We start from the raw sequence: 18,300 nt of genomic DNA on the forward strand, positions 1-18,300 counted from the left end.
CTTTCAGACATGGATTTTTTTCTAATTATTTTCTGTATCTAAAATTAGTGGAAAAAGCACTTCCCACTCTTCAATGGATCCCTAGCGAACATTGTTAAAGAGAGAAATTGAGGACGAACTTTTAGCAGACAGTGATTCTAACACATACATACTGACAAGAGCAACTTCTCTATGGAGAAGGATGGCAATATAAATGATGATACAGCACAGAATGTGTCGAAGGACTGGGTGAAAAAGTCCAGGACCTACACTTTCCATTGTGGTTTTTCTGGGAGTGAACGAGGTTCGAACACTGCAGAAGCCCCAAACATTATGAAAAATTCCACATCTATGGTTGTGTTTTTTCTGTATTTTGAAGCAGTCATACATCTACTGGTCGAACAAACGAACAGGTAATACACTCCATTTCTCCGCAAACAAGAGTGTGTTTAATCTGCAGAACCTAATGTAAGTCAATCTGAAATTTGTAAATTTTTGGCCATTGCAATTCAAATGGGACATGACATCCGTGACTCACTAAGAGATTACTGGACATGTATGCAACAGTTTTTCACACCTTTTTATGGTAACATCATGACGCGTGATAGATTCATACACATTCTTTGATTTTTACATTTTACAACTAATGATCACTAACCGAACAGGGAAGATGAAAATTGTGATAGTCTATGGAAGATCAGGGATCTTTTGATACAATAAATGAAAATTATGAAATTTTATATCCCATCAGAGTACCTAGCAGGGAATGAAATTAAGGTCCTTTTCAAGAGGAGAGTTATTTTCAAACAGTACATTCCAAAGAAACATAAGAGATTCTAGATAAAAATCTATAAACCATCACGTGGGGATATAAAAGTAAGGAAAAGAGCATGGCTGCGACGGGGTGGAGAGAAAATTTTGTGATGATTAAGGGAAAACCGTGAAGCCTACTATTATAAAAGATTATATCAAGCATATTGGTTACGTGGACAAATCCGAAAGGATGGCTAATAGTTATTCAATCAGGGGAAGAACATGGAAATGGACTGAGAAATTATTCTTCCACCTTCTCAATTTGACAGTCTTGAACTCATAGATTTCCTTGACTCCGTTGGGAGCAATTTGAGTCGAAGGGAGTCCTGTTTAACTCTCATTAGAAATCTTTTGGAGGAAGACTGGGAGGAGATTCGCTCAATCATCGTCTTCGAGGTCATTTCTCTCCTGTTTCAACAAATATCATTTGCTTTGAGGTGAGGGATAAGGAATATTGGATTGGGAAGGTGAGAAAAGCCAGATGCTGCTAATGCTCCCTTTGAGGAAAAGAAATGCGTACTGTTTTCCATTGCTCAAATTGCAACGTAGGACTCTGTGCTGATACTTCTTTCAGGAATTACCACATGAAAACATACATAGGATAAATGCTAAGTGGTAGTGAAAGGGTTTACAAATTAAAATCAATGAGAAAATCGGTAATAAAAAAACCAAAATATTGCTTTGCAACATGGTGAAAACAAATATTGCTATTGCCACATGGTAAAAATGAACATGGCAAGTTTGATGCAGATTTTGCTTCCCTGTGCTGGGTGTGAATTAGTAAAGGAGGTGGCTGAAAAGAGATTATGTGAAACTATGATGTTAGTTTTCATCCATTGAAAAATCAAGAGAGGACTTTGTAGAGTGAATTTCCACCGATATTAACCCAATTTAAAGTGGAGACCCACCATATTTCTTTTCCTATTGTATACCCTTCTTCAATTCAAGCCCATTCTCATCCTTTATTAAACGAGTACTCAGGCAAAATGAACTTGTATAAATTTAGACCAATGCGGTCAATGAAACGGTCATTAAAGGGATTTCTTGTGTAATTGCAGAAGGGAAATATCACCATCCACTTACATCTTGACGTACTCCTTCTTCAGTTTCTCTCGTTTCCTCACGAGCTCACAGAGAAGACGAGCCCTCTCCAGATCCTGGCGTAGACACTGCCAGTACTTAAGCTGCTGACACAGCTCACTTTTCTGCAAGTAAGTCAATTCAAGCACAAAATGTAGATCACCCAGCATGTAAAGTAATTCAAAGAGAACTTATAATTTATATATTTTTGGGCATGTATCAAGTTCTTTCAAGAAAGACTACATAAGTGGGTTGTAGTGCTACTAAATTAACCAGCTAACTGCCACTTCTCCAGGAGAAAGCCTTCATTTTGAAATAATTAAAGCAGGGTGAAAAAGACCCAAATGGACGCTTCAATCGTTTTAAGACTAAAGTAAATATTATTTATGTGAAAGAATTGCTTTTATTCAATTCCAAATAAGAAACTTAAGTCAAGAAATGTTGAACCACTGTAATGCATCTATTTTGTGATTATATATCCTTACAAACCCAGCTAATTTTCCATTTAGAGTTAATACAGATTTTAGTAAGTGCCAGAACTCCAAACAAATATCGACAGCACAGTTTTATCTTCAAATTTGACTTTATTATTAAGAATTATTATTATTGGTATTCTACTATTGAAGTTATGTTTTGGATGAACACAGACCACACAACCATACATTTCTTTGCCTCTCCTAATATAAAACAACCTGACATCCATCACGAGCAATAAACCCTTCTTCAATTATGCATACTTCTTTCCTCCTTTCATTCTGCCCAACATGCTTACCCTTTCTTAGACTTTCCTCTCTGGCCTAATATTGTCCCCTCTAACAATCCATCGCCACTCAAAATGATTCTCATCCATCTTTCCTTCCTCTTTTGGGTTTACTCCATCAATCCTTATCATCATGACTAGGACTTCCTCATTTGTTTTCCTTTCTGTCCACTTCACCTTCTCCACACACACTTTTCAAAAGCCTACAATCTATGCCTATCATCTTGCTTCAATGACCATGTTTCTGAGCTCTACAAAACCATGCTCCATATCAGTTTTCATGAACCTTTTCTCAACATCCTTACTCAATATCCCTGTCATCAATTCCTGCAAGCTTCTTTGCCTAAAGCAATTCTTTTTCCTATGTCCCCACTACTGTGACCATTTGGGTCCAGAACACATCCAAGATAGGTAACCTGTTCCTTACTCCAGATTATGAACTCCTATTTTAAAATTTAATTTAGCCTTTCTCTTTCTTGAAAACTGAATAACCTTTTTGTTGTTTACAGTTATTCTCATCCCATATCTATCGCACTAACTTCTTGATGTGCTCAGCAATGCTTGCAACCACTAGGCTGACTGACAAGCTAAAGATTGGTCATATACAAACCTAACTAATTTTATGAATTACCCACAGACTTTCATTCATATCTCAAGTTCTTCCCATGTCTCTTTAACTTTTTCCTCCTCGTACACCTTGAAAAGCAAAGATGATCCTGGAGACTCCTGCCTTACCCCTTTCCCTTCATGAAATATGATCATTTGTGCAACAAAAATGGTCCATGGGACCTTGTGTACATATATTTCTACCTAACACATATATTTCATCCTTGAATATTATTATAGAAGACTAAAAACTGCAGTATGAGCCAAGATTATCTTAAGTTGACAGAAAGGAACATACTAGATATTCCTTTAAGTGGATTAATCGACGGAATCTTGTGTATACATTAAAACTTCAGGCATCCTTTCTTTATAATAAAATGTTTCCACTCTTCTGGTCAGTCACATACTTCTTTAGACTCAGATAAACAATTACTTTTCAAGCGAGCAAACAAAATGTTGAAGGTCATGTTTGATACATACACTAGCCACCTTCTCTCCCACCGGCCGCTCATCTGGCCTTGCTTGGTGAGTCGCCTGGAGCCGTCGGAGCAAAGGGACACCATTTCGGTTTTGCCTCTTCAGAGTCCAATACGATATGAGGCGTTTGATGAAATAGTTTCTTTGGGGCATGTCCACCAACATGGCAATTTCAATGATTCTGAAAAAGACAATATTTATTGCATTCACATAAACTGAATTCTGAAGGATGAAATATTTAAATTCATATGCAAAACATCACCAAGTTCAAAAAATTTTAAATAACAACATTGTCAACTTTGATCCATTATATCACCCATATCATCTTTTAGTTGAAATGCTACACGCAAGGAATTAATTCTTATTCTTTTACAACCTTCAGCCTAGAATTGAAATACTTGTGAACAAATCCACCAATCTGAATGTAGATTAATGTGCCAATTGGTAGTTTGGAACATGGGAAACTAATGATTCTAAAAATAAACAACCAAATAAGAGCTATTCAACAGTCCAAACATTTGGCTTTAAGCTTACAAACAATATTAAAGAAAATATGATTATTTTAAAGAGTAATTAAGCAACCTCTAACTTTCATGATACTAAGGAAAAAGAATAACCTCCAAAGCCATTAAAAATTTGAAAACAGTCGAGTGAATTTCAAGTAAAACCACTATAAAAAATAATTAAATCTGCATTGCATTGGGATAAATATAACTTACTTAAGAGAAACTTGAATTATGGACAAGCACACTACACTATGTTTGAGTGTCTGCAGTGTTTAACATTGGATAGAAAACTTCAAATGGAATTATTGTAGACTATTATTTTAATGCTCAAATAAAGATGTTTAGCATAAAACAAATAAAATAGGTAGACATTTTATTTCTAAGATATATGAAAATGAAATAAAAATGGAAGCAATGAATTGCAAATCAAAGAATCATTAAAAACAGATAACCAAAGGAATTATTCACTCAAAAATACATAGACTATTGATCACATTATACATTAACTGATACTGGGTAATATATTTGAGCAATATTTTTTCCTATGAAAAATTTGGTATAATTTTGCAAAATCAAAGTTAAAATCTAGGAAACTTGAGCTCTACCGCCTCGTAAATTAACAAGATAAAATGAAAACTCCTATAGCCATAATAAGTTAGCACCACTCATCCCACAATGAAAGGTTGGTTGGTCCTCCTGGTTGAGAGGTTGTGGTTGGTCACTGCCGTGGAATTTCTTTTCCCACAAACCATCACAACAAAATTTGTTTTCATTGCGGGACGAGTGGTGCTAACTTATTACGGTTATAGGAGTTTTAATTTCATCTTATTAATTTCAAAGTTAATTAATTGTATAAAAATGGACAATTTTGTCATTTAATAAATTCCAAAAATAAGGTTAATCATGTCACAATTGAATTAGTTATATTGCAGCAAAATTGCAAAAGGTCTGATATCAATACTGGCAATGGCTGACAGTTGAACAGGCTTAGTAAGGCAAAAAATATTGTTTTCCAGAATAATACCTGATATATTTAATTGTAAACATTGCAACTGTTAAAAAAATTTTGATGAAAAAAGCAACCATGATAAATGGTGCTATCATGACTCAAAGGGAAACACAGGGGAATTCTTCAACCAGAAACATGAAGAGATAGTGAAATGACTTCATACCTTTCGGGGGGAATGGTGGGAATTGAGATTACTGGAATGGAAGACCGTTTTTGGGCCAATATTTTCCGAGCCTTCTTCATTTTTAGCCGAGATTCTTCCTTGGCATCTCCTTTCTCTCTCACGCGAGGTCTCTGATGGCACAAAACAAAATCAAGCCATTAACATCAATGACATATGAGAAATAAAACAAACACATAATTAGAACTGAGTTGAAATCACATGCAGTAGTTTTCATCAAAATCCTACCCTACACATTTAGTGAGCACCCTGAAATTTCGTCATAGATTGTGCATTTCCTAAGACTTACACGATCATTATGTGACAAAAGAGTCATATTTTTTACGTAAAAAATATATAAAAATTCAGTCGGTTAGTGTTAAAATGTTTATATCACATCTGTCCAGCTTTATACGGTCCTTTTTGGAGGGGAGGTACTTGAATAATTATTTAATATATATTTAAATTAAATATTTGTGCTGCTTAAATTTTGGCGCAACTGTTACTCATCACCATTTTTAATTCATCCACTAATGAAGTAAGTGGACAAAAATGAAGCCACCATATATTTAAAATAAGTGGAATGAAATGAATACTGAACCAAGAAATAACTTATAATCATGAATCTTAATGTAAAAATTAGTGATGGATAAGATGAGATATCTGTTCACACAGTGAGCACATAATAAATTACAAAAAAGCATGACCTTGAAATGCCGACATTGCAGGAAGTTAACTATTCAATAATTACATGTATGGTACAGGGGTTTATTCAGTTTGAACAAAATAGATCAAACTCTGTATGTATGGCTAGCTTTTTTGTTTCACTTTCAAGTGGCCACCTGATTCCAGACCATCCCAATCATAAATTATTTAGGAGCAGTCTGAGATGTTTTTTGGCATAAGCCTATACAACACGTAATACTAATAGTACACATCTTCATCACATAGCGTAAATGAAACTATGCATGTATGATTGGCTGCTATGAACATTCACCAGGGGCCAGCTTCTTCAATTTTAAAATATTACAGATCTTTGCAAAATAAGCTATTTTTGGGGCATCCCAGTTGATCAAAATTCAGTTTAATCGAGAGTTCAGCGAGTGTGAGGAACAAGATGGTGTAGTTATACTGATTTAAAAATGTTTCATGGGAACTTGGACACTCTGTCGTGGGTGTTATGATATTTTTAATGTCTGAAAACAACCTAACTTAGAACAAATATCGGTTCTGGAACTGATGTTTTTTATTTGTATTCCAATTCAACTTCATCCAAAAATATCTCGCAAAACTATACCAGAAAATATATTTTACATAATGCTTAAATATGCATATTTTGACACGAATGCCTAGTTTATGCCTTTTAAGTGCAAAAAACTTTTAAAAGTGTGGCACATCGCTGACCAAAAAAGCAGAATTTTGTGTTGTCCATATTGTTTTTTTTTACTTTGCGGCATTTACTCTAAGGCTAAGCATGACCACAGTCACCACCAATTTCGATATGTGGTACTGGTATTGTGGCATTGGAGGTATTCTCTCCCTCCATGTCAACATGACAGAACAATGTAAAAACAATAAGTGACAATTAATTATTTCATATTTTAAGTTACCTTTTTACCGCATCCACAATATATTATTTCCGTATTTTTAAGGCAAATCAAGTCTTTGTATGTTTTGCGAGATAAAAATTTTTAATTAATTCAGAATGCGCAAGAGAAATACTACAGAAGGTAAATCCTGAACATAAATCGAAGATGAAACAAATGCATTCAACAATATTTATTAAAGATCCAGTACGAAGAATTGGTTTTATCAGGATTTGCACTACCTAACTGTAGGAGAGCCATCATTCCATTGAGGACACCACAAGAACCAACATTCCAAGTGTTCCTAGAAAAATCCACCATACATTGGTATTGTTTCGGTCAATACTGCATAAGAAGTAAATGTAATCCACATATGAAGACACAATGTACAGGACATGAGAGGAAAAAAGTATGATGAGGGGTTATCACTGAGAAAATGTGGACACAATAAAGCTAGAAACAATGAGAAAACTAAAAAGCCTAACTGCCGAGGACTTCCAAGGGTGCTTTAAACAGTGGAAAAGAAGATGGAATAAATGCATAGCAATAAATGGAGAGTACTTTGCAGGGGACAAAATTGATGTAAACTAAATTTTGTAAAATAAAAATTTTATACCTTCAGTTCGTGTATTTATTGGGCTGGGTAGTGTGTGCCCATGCAGTTATCCCTCTCAAACTTGTAAAACATCAACTCACAGACTCTTTTTGTCATATTGCATTGTACATTAATTGACATACAATTGTTGAAAAGACTGTACCCATTCCTCTTACATGTGAAATGTCATGCCCATGGTTTGAACAGAGCAGCACAGCAAAGAAGACTTGATATCACTGAGGGGAATGAATAGATCTATACCATTTAAGTCTTCAACTGAGCTACCAAAAAGAGCACAGGTTTTTGGAGAAAATCTTCCTGAACCAGGGCATATCCATTTGGGCACATGGCTAAAAGCATCTGAATACAATAGCAAGGACATACTTCATATGAAGGCAGTTATGGCATATCTAGCCCAAGATGTGAGTGATCACTACAAAAAATAAAATCACCAAAAAAATATATTCTTCCTCTTTCTCCCCATTTTCTCATGACATATAGCCGTAGAAAGTCTAAGGAGAGTATTTAAAATCTAAAACTTTAAATTTCCAAATAAAACACTGATGGAAACCTAGATCCATGAATATAAATCAGGTCTATCACATAGAGGATTCCAGAAAGGTCATCAGCAAATATTACAGAAATCCCATCATGCAACAGTTGATAATATTTGAAAGCATTAATAATCGTACATGCACTAATATACATAAAAACATTTTGTAGCACACAGACAAACCATTCATCATAGGTTGAAGTAATTAGTATTTAATCCCATATTTTCCACAATATTCCTCAGTCTTGTGGAAAAATAATAAGGTTAAAACACCATGCATTTTCAAGGAAAAGATTGGTTATTTTATTGTTATGAGGGTTTGGACAAAAATAGCATTAATGGCTCCCATCCTTAGAGCTTTGCAAGGAATGAACTTTTAGTATGATTATGTCTTGGAAAGTTAGGAATGAATGACAAATAAAATTAATCTAATAGCAACCGAATATAATGAAACTTTCAATACTTTATGACGTACAGCTTCCGAGTCAGGTGGCGTGTGAAGGTCACAAAATGCAGTCTTCTGCACAAGGACAGTGGACTCCCCTTGAAGGCCAGATGTCATCAGCCCATTCGAATCCCTCACAGTGTCCATCTTCATGAAGAGCCCAGCTTGCTGTGCACAGGTCACATGGAATGCTGATGTGTACACAGAAAGGGATTTATTTGGGAGAGCAATATTTTAAATGGACTTTTATAGCCTTACATTCAACAATAAAATCTTCAAATTCCCATTAAAATTACAATGGACAATTATGGTATCATAAAAAATGCTCTACAAATATGATATCAAAATAAATATTGAAGATTTGTAACCCTCTTGAGTCAAAACATCATCATGAAGTAGAGTACTCGTAGTTTTAGGGGGAGACGACAGACAGCTGAGGTTATTTGCATCATTAGGGATGGACAGGAAAGGATGAAGGGAGGAGAGAAACCCAGCATTGGCATTAGCCTACTCTTAATGAAAGGCACCAAGGGGTTAGCATCTTAACGCTTAATCCAACGGATGGCTGCTCAACGTCCTATCTGGCAGAGGGCATACTCACTCAAAGTGCTCTCCACAAAGCACCTCAAGTTGGGATTGAGATAGCATTGAAAAATATCTGCCACCTACGGAATTTTAACTTGGGTCCTCTGGTTGAGAAGCCAGTACACCAGCCATTGCACCATGATGATCCCTTTATCAAGTATATACCACACTATTCTCGTTCAAAGAACTATGGGAAGGTCGCAACAGTAATTTTTAATGGTGTCTTCCACTAATATGTATTAAAATGTAAAAATTTCAAGCAGTGAAAATCATTCACCTTGACCAGGAAATCAATCCCGATCAAGGTAAATGATTTTTACACTTAGAAATTGTTGCATTTTAATAGATATACTCGTGTTGACCCCCAAATTTTATGAGAGAAAATATATTAAACCCTTGTAATTTCCTCTATACTATTTTTATTTCAACAACCCAGGTTTTGAAACTTTGTGTTTAGAAACCTGTAAATAAAAATAGTATAGTGGGAATCGCGAGTAGAAATATTTTCTCTACAATAAATAAAGTTTCCACTAAACTAAGCCTGAAAATATATGGATCCTTAAATATTTACCTAATATTTCCATTTTTTTACAAATTTAATGCATAAGTTGACACTAAATTGTTTCGTAATTATTAAATGCTGATAATTTAATTCCAGTAAACTGATTTTAATGACAAGTTGTCAAGTTTTGTCGAATGTATGCTCTCAAACAATAAGGACTAAAAGAAATATAATTTGACACTTTTAATGGTAGTTATCAAGTTGTAAATAATCTATATTTATTTCATATAGACAGTATTGACCATCATTGAGAGTGAGATTTTGAGTGGGTTCCAAAATTCACCACCAGTGCTGCAAGTTCAACCCAATGGTACTACCATTGTTTGCTTATACTGCTGTACAGCACCAAGCAGGAAGCAAACAAGGGGGAAGGACATGCATGCTAGATGGAATGGAGGTATTTTGTACGAGGAATTGAAGAACATTTACTGAAGTGTAGGGGGTCTGGTTGTGTCCTCTTGGACAGAGCTGGGAAGTACATTAACAATTAGTCTGTGTCCATCCAAAACTAACCAATAGTAGACTACCAATAATAGCAATAATCTTTGGTTGAATTTTAATAAACCATGGGCTTCCAGATGGCGCTCGCATACATTTGATAACGACTGTAAAGAAATTATTCTCATGATTGAAATGAAAAATTTGCACTGTTGCCACAAAACCTTAATTAATTAATATCAAAATGATCAGTCCCAATGGTGAATGGGGGATTAACCTTGCTCATTGCCCTAACTCACTCCTTTTAAAGGGAAGTCATTTGTATCCACCTCACAATCCAAATAAGGTTACATGGTATCCAAGAAGTTCTCTTGGGTTTCCCACCGGGTCAGGTTGTAGTACACCTGACTAGGTGCACTGCAACCTGACCCGGTGGGAAACCCGAGAGAACTTCTTGAATACCATACGCCGGGAAAACCTGAGATCCTTCATTAAGGTTACATGGTTTAATCAATTAGTAAAATAAATCATAGTGAATTTCAAATGAAATGTTTAAGGGCACAGATAACCTAAATGGTCATGTGCCCATTCCCTATCATATTTTCCTAATAGTAATAGTGGTATATAGGGAAGGCAACGACAACTAAGATCATTTGCACCATTAGGGATGGATGGGAAAGGAGGAAGGGTGGAGAGAAACCCGGTGTTGGTATTATCCTACTTTTGTCGAAAGGCACCAAAGAGTCTGCTGCAGTTTAACGTCTCAATCGACCAACGATGTACTCACTCAAAGTGCTCTCCACGAAGCACCTCAAGTAGGGATTGGGATACCACTGAAAAAATCTGCAGCCCCTGGGATTCGAACCTGGACCCTCAAGGTGAGAAGCTTGTACGTAAGCATCCGCACCATCCTGATCCCTTGATATTTATTTTCCTGTACGTGCCTGCATGTGTGTGTTATTTTACACCCAAAAAAGTATGAGAAAGGAGTTTTTAAAAATAATTTTCCTGAAATTACACTAAAAACTAATTTCATTTTTAGCATTCAAATTTTGTCAATGCATTTGTATCCATATAAAAAAATACATTACTTGAATTTTTGGAGTAACCATGAATCCTTAGATGGAACTAAAATCCATCCTTATATTTAAATACTATTATACATCGTTAAAAATGCTTATACTAGTAAAAACCTATCTTTGCACTAAGTGTTAATGACATTTTGTATATCATATTCATAGGTCTAAAAAGTGAAAAATTTGAAATTACTACGTTCCTACAGTTCCATGGGAATCTCTTTCCCCTGAATAATAAACAATCTTTATTCTTATCCTTCTTACACCCGGCATGCAACTCACCAGCATAGCAATTGGTTTTGTGGCACTGGATACAGGCTCCCACTCCTCTCTGCTTGCAAATGTAACATGTCAACTTCCACCGAGCTGGAGGAATCGTTTCAATACTGTCAATAGGCTCCAGAAACACCTTGGGGAGATTAATAAGGGCAAATAACAAATCTGGACCCTAAGGAATGCATATTTTTATAACAGAGAAAAATTGGGGGCATCTGATGAAAAACAATTGGAGAAATTTCAGCAGAGGGCCCTCCCTTCAGTTTTCAGGGGCTTCAAATTTCAACTTTTTACACACATATATATCCACTTATTACAGTGAGATCCAGTTATAACAACGGATGAAAGAGACCATAGACAACAACTAATTAACCAGTCTGTCTGAATTGTTACACTGAAAGGCCAATTGACCAATTTTTTAAATTGATTACCTATACTTCACCCACAATTCTTGAGTCTTGTCAAATCTGATAACTTATTGCCTTGGCTTTTCTCAGATTACATAGTAATGTGGTAAACCTGCTCTTATTTAGGTGCAATATCATCAGATGGAGTTTATACTAACCGTATTTGCAAAGCGTACTTCAGGAATCCAAAGCGCACATACAACGTGGGCCCAGTGACCCTGATCAGTTTGCTTAAAGGCCCCTCCATTATTTGGACAGAGCACACAATCCACTGCCCTTGATGGTGACTGTAAACACCGACGACACCACCACTGACCTTCAGGAATGTATGGAACTCCGTAGCAATCCTTGGAAGAAATAAAAAAAAAATGTTTTTACATTATGATCAGGCTCCTCCTCTATGTGATTAGCAGGTTACTCAAACCCACCCTTCCTATGCATTATTTTTATAAAGTCTTTCCTAACGATATGATGCTGAATATTAATGACCAGCAAATGTGAAAAAAAGTGACTATTCACAGAGGAAGCCATGGTATGAATTTTAAAGAAAGAAACAAAACTCTTTCACTTATCTTAACAGAATGTTAAATTCAAATTTAATTCAAGAAGTGTTCATTGTTTACATGCTTACAAAGATATAACACACAAGTAAAAATTGAATAAATAAATAACAATAGAATCTTAGTGGGCCGGATGAAGGTCAGTCGCAGGACTTCCTCATCCTCTTTACGCTTTTATTTTGTGAAAGGTGGACTGTCTATAAGATGGCATGCACAATCATACTTTTCAGGATAATTAAGTTTATGCAAGATTGTAAACTCATGAAAAGATCACAAGAAGTGATAATGCTGACAGAAAGGTTGGTGCTAGTAAGAGGAATGTAAAAGGATGATTGCCCATCTATGGTAATAACAATGGCAGTGTACAGGAGTGAACTCCTTCCCACATCATTATATTAATAGTGTACACTTTGGCATACAACACTAGCCAACAATGAATAAATGCAGTAAGAAGGGCATATTCAAAGAGTGTTCATGGTAAAAATAAGAGAGATAAGGTTAGGAAAGTGTGGGTCACAAACAAATCTTATAAAGATATACTGATGTAGACAAGTTTGAAAAAGTGGGCCTTACTGGTTTCCTCATATTAAGAGAATGGATGAGAGTTGAATCACCAAACAATTACATCAGGGAAGAGTGAATGTCATATGAGGGAAGGAAAGACCATGTGGTCAATGTGGCTCTCTCAAGACAAGGGATACTATGAGGTTGAGGAACTGAAGAAAATTTATAATACAGTTATGAATGTGATGAGAGAAAGAAGGATGCAAAGATATCATGGTGTAGAAAAAAATAGTAAAAGAAAAAAATGTCCTAAGCAACAACCTAAAACATTGGGAATTTATAAAGGCATTAAATGCATACAAACATACATTTGTGTGTATTGAGAGAGGGGTGAACTAACCTGGTGGACGGCCAAATTGCACATATCACAGAAAAGGATGACGTTGCTATTCTGACACTCCCCATCCATGCAAATACAGCACACAGCATCATCATCAATCACTGCACCTGCATCTTTTCCATTTGTCTGCATCTGAAAAGTACGGGACACGTCCTGCGACACAATATGATTGCTTTCCTACAAAATTGAACAACGGGCAACCCTTTTAAAATTTCCACACTTGCCCTACAGGTGGTACCAAGATGTGATTTCATCAGGCATGTGTGAAATTTTGGGGAGCCAGTTAGTTCATGTACCCACATCTAAAATGATGACATGACACTGGTAAATACAAAACTATGAGAGCAATTTAACCTTAGAGGCCATTAAATATTAGATAGAACCTTAAAGGTCATTAAAAATTGGTAAGCTTTGTTTCGATTTTTATTCCCGGTGAGTTTCCCAGAAATTACTACTTTGACAACCAGCAAAAAGAATACACATTTTAAAAATGTTTGCATCTAAAAATTGGAATTTTTTTTTGAATGTCAATGGATATTACAAAATTTCAATCAGAGATGGTAGTTTTTTAACAGTAACTGGCATGTTTGCTTTATTATTCCATCATTCCAACCATCTGCATTCATTTTTAATAGCTAGATGATATCGTTAAAAATTAAAGTTTTTTCTTTTCAAATTGTTTTAAAATAGATTGTACACAAGCTATAGGCACACAAAAATTTTATGCAGTTAAAAGAAGCACCTCAGCAAATAAACATGAAATTAAAATCATTTCTACTAGAAAAAAATTCAAACAAGAAGGTATAACTATTCACTATGTATTCAATCAGCTGATGAGTATTGATGATTTGATTTCAATATAGATTCATTTCCTTCTCAATATTTCAGTTTCACCCGCTTATTAAGTGGTTCATTCTGCTCCAGCATTGTGAATGTGTTGTCAACATTGTCCCACAATATACAATCCTCTCAGGATAAAACTAAATATGCATCATTCTTAAAACCCTTAATTGAAGCTTCTGACTGATAAGCACATACCAGACTTTCAATATTTATGGAGAGACATCTATAAAATCCATTTAAGGAATGATTCTCTGGAGATAAATTATGCAGAAAATACAAAAATTAATTTCAGAACATGATTGTGCCCCTCTATCCAGTGAAGTGATTCCACAATGAAAGATTACCATAATGCATGATTGTTGTTTATGAAAATAATCCTTTTCTTATTATTTATTTCTTGGACTAAGCAAACCTTCCCGAATTTAACAATAAAATCCTACTTGCAATTTACACACAAGCACGTTCTATGTGTTTAAGATATTAATTTAAATAGGTTTTCTGCCAACATATCCCTTTAAACATATAACTGCAAGTGTCATTCTGGAGTGTTTAATATAAGGCAACTAAAAGTCCAAATTTAAAACTTACCACTTCAAAGTAAGATTCCTTTTCAAATCTATCCATTAAAAGCTCAAATGTTTCCATGGAGACTGGTGGCAAGGAGTTTGCTTCCCGCTGATTATTGATGATATTGAGCCAAGCGACATCTTCTTCATCCATGTCATACTCCACTTCAGCATCAAGCTCATCGGGAGATCGCTCAATAAACCTTATGGAGAGAAAGCATACACTCTTGAAGATAAATAACAAAAGACTCGTCGAATGAATCTGAAGAAATGGGGAGCACTAGTCTGAACTTAGTCCATGACCCAGCTTTATAATGCCTCATTAAATCTAAATTTTAGATAATGTGTACTTAAATTTAAACATGGATATTACCGAGAATTCCAATTTTATAAACGTACAAGATGGTTGATTATTGAATGTGAACATTTTACAGTGCCAATTATTGTACAGTATAACGGTCTGTTTTGAACTCAACTTGTGGTCATAACACTGAGTTTTGGCTTAGCTGGAGGTTAAAGTTAACCTCCAGTTTAAGAAAACAAAATCTGGCTTATGATTTCAAAGGAATGAAAAAACTACAGAAATAAAAAATGAAAACTGCAATTCATTCATAACATTTAACCACCATCTCTGTTTCATGAGTTTACCTCACACAGAGTCCTTCAGGGCATAAAAAATTGTGCATTAAACGGAAGTAGAGAGGGACGACTCCCTTTCCTGTGATAAGGGTTTTGAAAAATCTGGCAACTGAAAAAAAATCACATCTTGCATTTCAAATGGAGTTATCTTAAGAAGGCATCACTCAAATTTGAACCCCTCTGATGGGCAACCGAATTCTCCTCACACTTATTCTCGATTCAATGTAGAGTCATTTCAAAGAACTGTAGGAGGTGCCGTGACAGTAACTTTTCACAGAATCACCCGCTAATGCACATTTAAGTGCAACAATATCAAAGTGCAACAATCATTTGCCTTGACTGAGAATCGAATCCGGATCCCTCGATGCCCGTCGAAGTGCTTCATGTAATTTGTCACAACATCTTGTTCCTTTAAAAACCCCTAAAATTTTGGTCGCCATGGTATCTTACCCAGGGAAAGAACTCGGCCACACATCAAGGGATCCGAGTTTGAATGCCCACCAAGGCATATGATTTTTACACTTAAAAATTGTTACAGTGTGCACAACAATAGCTTTCTGTATGATACTCATATATACTACCTTGATCAAAACGTTCCCGGAATAACCACCGTGTGGCGCTCCCATTGTTCCGATTTGAGTTCTGTTTTTTTTGTTAAATTGGTACATCTGTTGTTGATATTCCCTTTAAATCTTAGTGTCATAACTTGACATTTGCAAAAGTTACGTAGCCAAGAGTACATCTATCTCTGTGTGTGTTGGCGATTTTTTACAATTTCAGAAATGGATTTAAATTTGCAACAACGAACTTGTATTAAATTTTGCGTAAAAAACGGATTTAGTGGCGCACGGACGTTGGAAATGTTGGAAGTGTTTCGGCAACGATTCTCTAAAAAAAACGGTCGTTTACCAGTGGCACGAGCGGTTCAGAAGTGGTCGTGAGTCAATCGAAGATGATGAACGCAGTGGCAGACCATCGACATCGAAAGTCGGTGAAAAAATTGATAAAGTAAAAGAAATGTTGGTCAATAACCGCAAATTAACCATCAGAGAAATAGCGGAGGACTTGAACATTGCCTATGGATCCGCCCAAGACATTGTGGTTAATGATTTGGGTTTCCGTCGTGTAGCAGCAAAGTTGGTGCCAAAAGACCTCAATTTCATGCAAAAAAGAGACCGTGTTGACGTCGCAAAAGACATGATTTGCGAGGCTGAATCCGATCCCACATTCATCAAAAGGATCATTACTGGAGACGAGACGTGGGTTTATGAGTACGACACGCAATCCAGACATCAGGGAAGTGAATGGCGTTCACCAAATGAGCCGAGACCAAAAAAACCACGTCGTTTTCAGTCAAAAAAGAAGGCAATGCTGACGGTTTTCATGGATTACAACGGTGTAGTGCATCATGAATTTTTGCCAGAAGGCCAGACAGTAAACAAAGAGTATTATTTGGGCGTTATGAGACGTTTGCGTGAAGCAATTCGCCGAAAGAGACCAGAAATGTGGGCAGGAAACTCGTGGATTTTGCACCATGATAACGCACCGTCGCACAGTGCTATCATTATTCGTAATTTTTTGACGAAAAATGCAACAAATACCATCCAACAGCCACCGAATTCACCTGATTTGGCTCCCTGTGACTTCTTTCTGTTCAATCGAGTTAAAAAACCATTACGGGGAACGCGTTTTAGCAGCCGAGAGGAAGTAATGGAAAAATCGCAGGAAGCACTGATGGACATACCGAAAACCGAATATAAAAAATGTTTCGAGAATATCAAAAATTTCCCGGAATTTATTCAGAAAATTAAAAATACAAGTTTATTCATCTAAATCTATATTGTCCCCTTCAAAGTAATCCCCATCGACTGCAACACACTTATGCCAGCGCTTGATCCAATCCTCGTTGTTGCAAGTTTAAATCCATTTCTTCAATTGTAAAAAATCGCCAACACACACAGAGATAGATGTACTCTTGGCTACGTAACTTTTGCAAATGTCAAGTTATGACACTAAGATTTAAAGGGAATATCAACAACAGATGTACCAATTTAACAAAAAAAACAGAACTCAAATCGGAACGATGGGAGCGACACACGGTGGTTATTCCGGGAACTTTTTGATCAAGGTAGTATGTGCACAGTGATCCAAGTTGATTACTATTCCAGGAGGCAAAAGTTCTGAATGTAAGGTTTCACCAATGTCATAGAAAGCTGGGAGTAAGAATGGTTCTTCAAATTATACCAATGCTGATGCACTCTCATCCAACCACAACCTTTATTCGTCATTGCACATCTATCAAAGGATGCCCTTCCAGTCTGAACATGAATCACACATATCTCTATAGACTTTGTGGCAAAATGCCACTGTGGCGTAATTAGAAATAGATTTCAGCAAATGACAGTGTTAAACTTATGCATTTTACCTCATTACCTAGGCATTACTTTTAAGTTTAATCCATGCATAAAAATGTTTACCTTATGTATGAATTGGGCCTCTCTGGAGCATCTGGAATGTCATAATTTTCAATACACCGGAAGGTTGGCTCAGGTAATTTGCCTCCCCTGTCATCACCAACAGAGGAGGACATGGATTGCGGGACCATTATTGAGGAAATGCCCCCAATGCTCCCAAGGGAAGTGCATGACATCTTCATGGCTGAGTCTAACCTCCCACAGTCAGCAAGTCCAGCTGCGACTGATCTGTCAAACTCATCCTATAAAGCAATGAAAAAGAAAAAGTTTTGAAAATTGCACCCACTTCCTTAGAACTATATAATCAAAGGCATTGCTACAGGAATTTCTGCTACAACTTTCCATTAGTGAAGTGAAAAATTAAGAGGGATACAACATAAAAATTTGGAACAGACTTGATT

The 18,300-nt window shown here is 36.0% G+C and overlaps 1 protein-coding gene across 5 annotated transcripts in view; it reads right to left on the minus strand.

The window, feature by feature from the left end:
* The window catches only part of Br140 (bromodomain-containing protein 140), a 46,842-nt gene that overhangs the window by 17,374 nt on the left and 11,168 nt on the right, over nt 1–18,300 (minus strand). For 3 of the 5 annotated variants that reach the window (XM_071592265.1, XM_071592262.1, XM_071592266.1), the window contains exons 3-11: nt 17,903–18,141; nt 14,809–14,989; nt 13,378–13,530; nt 12,072–12,260; nt 11,513–11,639; nt 8,588–8,760; nt 5,394–5,524; nt 3,719–3,896; nt 1,876–1,997 (exon numbers count right to left, since the gene is read on the minus strand). In XM_071592265.1, the coding sequence (XP_071448366.1) occupies nt 1,876–1,997; nt 3,719–3,896; nt 5,394–5,524; nt 8,588–8,760; nt 11,513–11,639; nt 12,072–12,260; nt 13,378–13,530; nt 14,809–14,989; nt 17,903–18,141 (1,493 nt within the window). The remainder of the gene's footprint in view (nt 1–1,875; nt 1,998–3,718; nt 3,897–5,393; nt 5,525–8,587; nt 8,761–11,512; nt 11,640–12,071; nt 12,261–13,377; nt 13,531–14,808; nt 14,990–17,902; nt 18,142–18,300) is intronic. The other 2 variants (XM_071592264.1, XM_071592263.1) reach the window with 2 other exon arrangements.

The sequence above is a fragment of the Hetaerina americana genome, unplaced genomic scaffold (assembly GCF_022747635.1).
Source record: "Hetaerina americana unplaced genomic scaffold, ioHetAmer1.1.p SCAF_5, whole genome shotgun sequence".
In the NCBI taxonomy this organism is placed as follows: domain Eukaryota; kingdom Metazoa; phylum Arthropoda; class Insecta; order Odonata; family Calopterygidae; genus Hetaerina; species Hetaerina americana.